The sequence below is a fragment of the Jatropha curcas genome, chromosome 8 (genome assembly GCF_041381405.1).
Source record: "Jatropha curcas cultivar XTBG-Jc1 chromosome 8, XTBG_Jcur_1.0, whole genome shotgun sequence".
Taxonomy (NCBI): domain Eukaryota; kingdom Viridiplantae; phylum Streptophyta; class Magnoliopsida; order Malpighiales; family Euphorbiaceae; genus Jatropha; species Jatropha curcas.
This window is the reverse complement of record NC_143158.1, coordinates 21,559,957-21,567,113: the sequence shown is the minus strand read 5'-3', so window position 1 is coordinate 21,567,113 and position 7,157 is coordinate 21,559,957. Positions and strand designations below refer to the sequence as shown.

Below are 7,157 nucleotides of genomic sequence, written 5' to 3'. Positions count from 1 at the left end.
CACTTACCCTTTGTGTTGAAAATTGTGGAATATTAGATTGAGAAGAAGTAGAAATAGAAGTAGATGAACTAGAAACTTGAACAAATTCATTATATAATTGCATAATATTTTGTTTAACTTCATGCACTAGTACATTTACATTAACATTATCTTCTACATCAAGATTTAATACGTCATAATAAATAGTCAAATAATCACATAAAACATCCATTCTACATCTAGGATCAAATACAATAGCAACAAGATAAAGAGGTGGTATATTTTTAAAATAAGATAACCATGTTTTTTTCATTGAAAAAATACAATCTTTTAATAAATCATCATTTTGAACTTCTTGTAGTGCAGTAACAATATTAATACACATAGGTAAAAATAAATTAGATGTGGGATAATAAACCCCACTAAATTTATAGGTAGCATCATTAAAAATTTTTAAAATATCTAAAATTTTTGCACAAATCTCCCAATTTTGTGGATATAAATTAATATCATCAATATTGTTAGTAACAAAAAAACATAATAATTCTTTATAAGAAAAAGACTCGTTTAGTAATTCATATGTTGAATTCCAACGAGTTGGGACATCCCTTGGAAAACGTTTTGGTCTTTTATTATTTTCTTTACAAAATTTAGCCCAACTTTTCATCACTTGGGGATGTGTCCATAAATATGAAATAGCTTTTTTAATTGGAGAAATAAAAGAATCAAGAATTTTCAAACTATCTTGTACACATAAATTTAAAACATGGCATGCACATCTTATATGAAAAAATTTACCACCAATATTTGGTTCACAAATTTTTTTAAGTTCAATAATTGATCTAGTATTTGCAGAAGCATTATCAAATGAAATAGAAAAAATTTTTTTTGTCAACCTATATTCATCTAAAATTGAAACAATTACTCTATAAATATTATTTGCAGTATGTTTATCATCAAAAACACGAAAACCAATAATTCTTTTTTGAATTTTCCAATCATCATCAATCCAATGACATGTAATACCCATATAAGAATGCATTTGCCAATGATCACTTCAAACATCACAACAAATTGAAACACGAATTTTCAATTGAGAAAATAAAAGTTCTAACTCTTTTTTTCCTTTGTTATATAAAGAAATAATAGTTCGTTTTACAGTATTTCTTGGTACTCTTTTAGCACAAGGATTTAAAGCTTTTTGACAATAATTATTAAAACCTAATTTTTCACCAAAACTAAAAGATAAATGTTCCATAGAAATCATTTTTGCTAATTCTTCTTTTTATATTTTTTCAGAATATTTAAATAAAGAAAGGTTAGAAGCGTACCCGGAAATTTGTTGTTGAGACCGATCAACTACTATTTTTGTTGGATGTTTTGCCTCCAAATGCTTCCAAAATGATCCATAGCCGTCCGCTTATTTAAATTTATAAGATTTTCCACAATAATTGCAAATTATATCGTACATTTTCTCACCTTTGAATTTTCTTGTGAAATAAATGGAGAATATGTCGGAACTTTGTCTTACTCTTGTAACAATTTTTGCTCGTTGCTCTTGCTCTTGCTCTTCATCTTCTTGAAATTGCTCATTAAATTCGGATTCTTGAGTTGAAATATCCAAATTTTCATTTGGAAAACCTTCAAAATTAAATTGGTCGAGAATCATATCATAGATGTCGTTTGTAGGAATAGATGATTCTCCAATTTTTCCCTTGCCCTTACCGGAATTTGAGTTTCCTCCACTTGTCATTATATGATAATAAAATATAATTTGGAAAATTGAATAAAAAAAATTAGAGAGAATAATTACTTAATTAGAGATATTGTAGAGTAGAGAAGAATAAATGAATAATATAGAGTAGAGTGTAGTATATTGTAGAGAGAGTAAGTAGAGAGTGTAGTATATTGTAGAGAGAGTAAGTAGAGAGTGTAGTATATTGTAGAGAGAGTACTTAGAGAGAGTTGAGATTTTTTTGTAATGAATTTGTAAATAAAATGAGGTATTTATAATAAATCCAAAAATTCATTTTTTCAAAAATACCCTTAAAACTAGCCGTTATATAGCCGTTTATGGCTGTTGGGAGGGGTAATTAAGACATTTCACAACCAAAAAAAAAATATTCAAAAATCTGACAGTTACAACGGCTAGAACCGCCGGTTCGAACCGTTTCGAACCGGCGGTTCTAACCGGCCGGAGAACCGGCGGTTTCAGTCCGGTTCCGACTGGTTCTCTGGAACCGCCGGTTCTGGTTCCTCATTTGCAGGAACCGGAACCGAACCGGATTTTTCTGGTTCCGGTTCCGGTTCGTCCCGGTTCCGATTCTCATCGGTTCCGGTTACGGTTCCGGACCGGTTCGAACCGACAGTTCCGGGAACCGGAACCGTAATTTGGCCACGCCTATGAATAGGACCTGAGTGGCTTGCCATGTCGGTTTTTACACGTAAAACAAGTGATGGGTGAAAACTGGAGGATAAAATTGCCGTTAGTAAAACAGACGACTAACCGTACCCAACAGGACCAATGGACCCAATCTTCACTACCCCTGAGTCGTCGGATAAAACCCTAGGCCACAAAGCCTACGTGATCTTCCAATCGCTTCGTCTCTCCTGCTCCTTCTGATCGTTTTGTTTTTCCTTATAGCTCTTTCGTTTTTCTCCTTTCTCGGCTAGAACCGCTTCTGAGACCCGACCTGGTTTGCCTGAGACATGAGGGTTAAGTCCATTTATGTTGGATTTGAAAGCACGACGTCGTTTAACGCCCTTGCGCTTGCAACCAGTGTCATGTAGTGGCGAGGGATTCTTCATGTTTGGTCCCATTGAGCGCGGAGCACTATCCGGTCCACTTGACGTCAACTCCGAGATCGACAATATACACTTCTCCCCACCGCTTGATGGTATTTATGTGAAAAAGAAGTGCAGGAAGTGAATTTCTGTTATCAAGTAGGCCATGTATAGGAACTTATCGAAAAAGAAACGGCCGTTGGTGGTGCCAATACTGAATTTCGTGAACCGAAAGGAAAATTCGGGAACTAGACAGGGAGAACAGAGATGAGAGTCATTTGCAGTGGGCATTAGGAAAAGCGGGGAGAGGAACAGGTCCATGTGGTTGTATCGGAGGAGCAAGGGTGGTTGTTTGTTGGGATTGATAATGGGCCCTGAAGAATTTCAAGGATTATTTTTAGACTTTAAAGAGGCTAAATAGATGAGTAGAACATGTGGCCTTCTTGATACGTAGGATCTTTTATTTGACATGTCAAAACTGACATGGCTGGCCATTTCAGATCCAACTCAGCTATTTTTGAACATTTAGTGGTCCCGCACATCCTACTTGTGTTTCTAGAAATCCATATAAGCTGAAGATAGCTAATTAAAAATAATTTAGGAGTTGAGATACATATTTGACTGTAAAGGTTTTCGTTGAGATACTCAAATAGAAAGTTTTAAACAGTCGATACATCAAATTTATAATTAACCCTTGGTCCCAATAAAATCACCAAAAATTCCACCTTTCCTTTCTAAAACCTTTTAACCTAGCTCTCTGTTCGATTCATGGCCATGGCCACCGCCACTGAAGCAGAAAAACCGATGGACAACGGTTGTGCGAATCCCCAAGACTGTACAGATTGCCCAGAACCAAACCTGCAAACCGTCGCTGTCAGTACAACAGGAACGGCCCGAGAAGAAAGTACGGAAACCGACCCATTGACGCAAAACTGTGTGCCCGAGTCTAATTCTGCACCTAATCCCGCCACTACGACAACAAGGTGGCCGGGATGGCCAGGAGATTGCGTATTCAGGTTGATAGTACCAGTGCTGAAGGTCGGCAGTATCATTGGGCGCAAGGGTGACATCATAAAGAAAATGTGCGACGAAACTCATGCTCGCATCCGCGTTCTTGAAGCCCCTAACGGCACTTCAGATCGCATTGTACGTTTCTTTTCATTTTAGCATTGCTTTGTTTAGGTTTGAATTTGCTCGTTGCTTTAGCTTCATATCTATGGCTTTGTAGCCTATCTGTTTAGTGTAGCATTAGTTTTATTTTGCTTTTTTTATTTTCTTGTTCTTTTATGATTTAGTTGCTTGGACAAAAAAAATTAGTATGCACCAGGGAGACCTTGAAGATAAGGAGAGCAAAAGCTCAGGGGTAGAAATTGATATAAGAGGGGATTCTTTATTCATTTGAAATTAGTGTTTTTGATTGAATTAGACAAGGGAATTTAAGTTTTGATCTTTTTGTTCTGTCATTTATTCTCTTGTGAACTAATCTTGTTATCGTACCTGAATTAGAGTCTGCATGTTAGTTTCCTACCGTATGATTTTCCCATTTTTCTTACAGGTGTTGATATCTGGAAAGGAAGAGCCAGAGGCACCTCTATCCCCGGCAATGGATGCTGCAATAAGAGTGTTTAAACGCGTTACTGGATTACCTGATGGTGATGCTAAAGCATTTGGAGCAGCTGGTGTTGCATTTTGCTCTATTCGGTTATTGGTAGCATCCACACAGGCCATTAATTTGATTGGAAAGCAGGGCTCATTAATCAAGTCAATACAAGAGACTTCTGGTGCATCTGTTCGGGTATTATCAGAAGGTATGCTCTGGACTTCTATTATATACTGTAACACAACCTTTTTATATTACACTGGTCAGTAAAATCTTAAATTGTTGCCAATTTCCTGTGCATTATCTGTACTTTTCTCCCTCTTGAGCTTGATTCATTTTCTATATCACATACTGTTTTTGTTAAGTGTTCTGATAGAATATTGGAACATAATAGAGATTTTGACCTTCTACCGGCCTATATTTATTGTTGTGCTGGCAAATGTGTCTGAGATATCTTTAGTACTTCCCGGTGGCTTTGCATTTGCTTTTAATCTAGCTGACTTTGTTTGTCATAGGGGTGATTATTCAATGTAACTAATGCACTAGGACATATTACAGATTTTCACTTGCAAGTCACAAATACATCAGACCACCTGAAGTTGTGAAGGGACTATTGTGTAATTTCTCCTGTTCTCTAGGTATCTTGTTCCAGCCACCCTGACTAGCGTAGCTGAAATTGAAAAATACCATTCTCCCTAAGCTTAAGTTTAATTTTTCTTTATTGATATATAAATATGTTCAAATTAAATTTCACTACACCAGTCAGATTCCTTTTTTGAAATACATCTCCAAGTATGTTACCCCATGAAACAAAAATGACCATAACTTTTACTGCGAAACACTTGCAAAATATACCTTTAAGTAAGGGTATAAAACAATTTGTTTTGTAAATCCTGAACTTCTTTTAGATCAGTAATAAAATGATCTCTTGTTATTGTGATAAAAATTTAACTGTACTTATGCTTATCTACCTGTCCATTATCAAAGACAGCTGATATTTAATTTCATTCTTTTGATTTTCCTGTACATTTTTTTGGGGAGTTGAACCGGAAATCTGAAACTCGTCATACATATTTGTATCAGGAAATGCTAGTTCATCTGCTGATATAGATGAACTTAAATTTCTCTGTGGTTCACATCTACTTTTCTGCATAGATGAATGTAGACGTGCCTAGCTTTTTGTGCATGTATATATATATGTCCTAAGGCTTGTATGACAGTGTGTTTAGATCAACTTTCCCAATCAGCTGGTGAACAATTTTTTTTTTCTCGCAAATCTCTGGTTGTAGGATTCAGGCAAAGCAACAAATTGTTTCTTTCCAAAAGATTGGGTTTTTGAGAGGTTGTACATTGCAAACATGTATTGCAAAAAGTATCCAGAGTACAGACCTAGATGATGTATCATAGTAACACCATAGTTGATAAAGGGAGCAGCTCCTTCCCAGATCCAGAACACTGTTGCTGACCTCTGCACCACCAGCATGCTATTGTTACTGATGGGGACATGGTTTTCCTTTGCTTAATGATTTTTCCCTCATATGTAAAGGTAATGTTGAGATCAAGAATAAAATTCTGAGGAACATATCCTTTGAGGAAGAAAAGGTGGGAGGAAGTTTGCTGAAAGCAATGGTTACAAAAAGAATTCAAATTCTGGGAAGGTTGTAGTAATTTGTTGTGTCTAGTTTTAGGTTCTCATAACCATTCAGGGTTTGGTAGCTCCAGAAATTTGGAGAAGTTGCATTTATATGAATAAGCTTTGCTTGCTTGGTCATGAATCCTTATTGCTTATTATTGGTTTTTAATGCTACCATGAGATAGTCAATGCTATCTTTGTCTCCAAATATGGCTTTCCTAATTTTGGTTGCCTAATCGCTTACTTTTTGTGTTGAACATTATTTATTTTTTCTAATCCCTGGATAATGCAACTGAGACTAAAATTCTTGATTGGCAGATGAAGCGCCCTTTTATGTTGCTGCAGATGAGAGAATTGTGGAGTTGCAGGGAGAAGCCATGAAGGCTCTTAAGGCTTTAGAGGCAATAGTGGGTCATTTGAGGAAGTTTTTGGTTGATCATAGTGTCATTCCTTTGTTTGAAAAGAATGTAAGTCTAATTTTTCAGTGATTACAAAACTATAGACTCTACACTGCAGTGCACTAATTGGGGCTACTCCATTTATATAGTATAATGCAATGATCTCACAAGACCATCAAACGGAAACATGGAGTGACAAGCCATTGGTGCATTCTACTTCTCAAGGTGGGTTTGATACTGATTATGCTTTCTCAGGAAAGAGGGAGGCTTTATTCTTAGAACGAGAAACCCAATTGGATTCACAGATCACACAGTCAAGAATTACACTTTATGGACAAGATCCTGCAGTTTCAACGATTCGTTCTTCTGTATTTAATCGTGCCAGTGGTCCCATCTTCACTCAGGTTGGTGGTTTTAATTTTTGCCCTTGAAGTTTTATCTCTTCATCAAAGTTTGTGTTTGTGCCTGTAGTCTTAAGTTGGTGGTTGAATTGTTCTCTACATATGGCTGAAGAAATTTGTTATGGCGCTACTATACGTGGGGTAGTTTAACTGCTGTACTTAAGATAGTTTTATTTAGTTATTCAGTTTTTATCATGTTATTATTAGTTTTTTTGTTAGTGGGTATCAGTGGATTGGTTAAGCAGGTTATTTAGTTATTTTAAGTAGTAATAATTTTGGAAAGTTGGGAAAATTGAAACAATCTAGAACTGTTGAAGAGCCAAAAGTTTTCCAGCAACCATTTCAAGTCTTAATAGTTATGT

The 7,157-nt window shown here is 35.9% G+C and overlaps 1 protein-coding gene across 1 annotated transcript in view; it reads left to right on the top strand.

Moving 5' to 3' along the window:
- Positions 1–3,374: 3,374 nt before the first annotated feature.
- LOC105631080 (RNA-binding KH domain-containing protein PEPPER) overlaps positions 3,375–7,157 on the top strand; it is a 16,946-nt gene continuing 13,163 nt past the window's right edge. The window contains exons 1-4 of the mRNA XM_012213080.4: positions 3,375–3,909; positions 4,319–4,571; positions 6,315–6,463; positions 6,544–6,798. Of these exons, the coding sequence (XP_012068470.1) occupies positions 3,532–3,909; positions 4,319–4,571; positions 6,315–6,463; positions 6,544–6,798 (1,035 nt within the window). The 5' untranslated portion in view covers positions 3,375–3,531. The remainder of the gene's footprint in view (positions 3,910–4,318; positions 4,572–6,314; positions 6,464–6,543; positions 6,799–7,157) is intronic.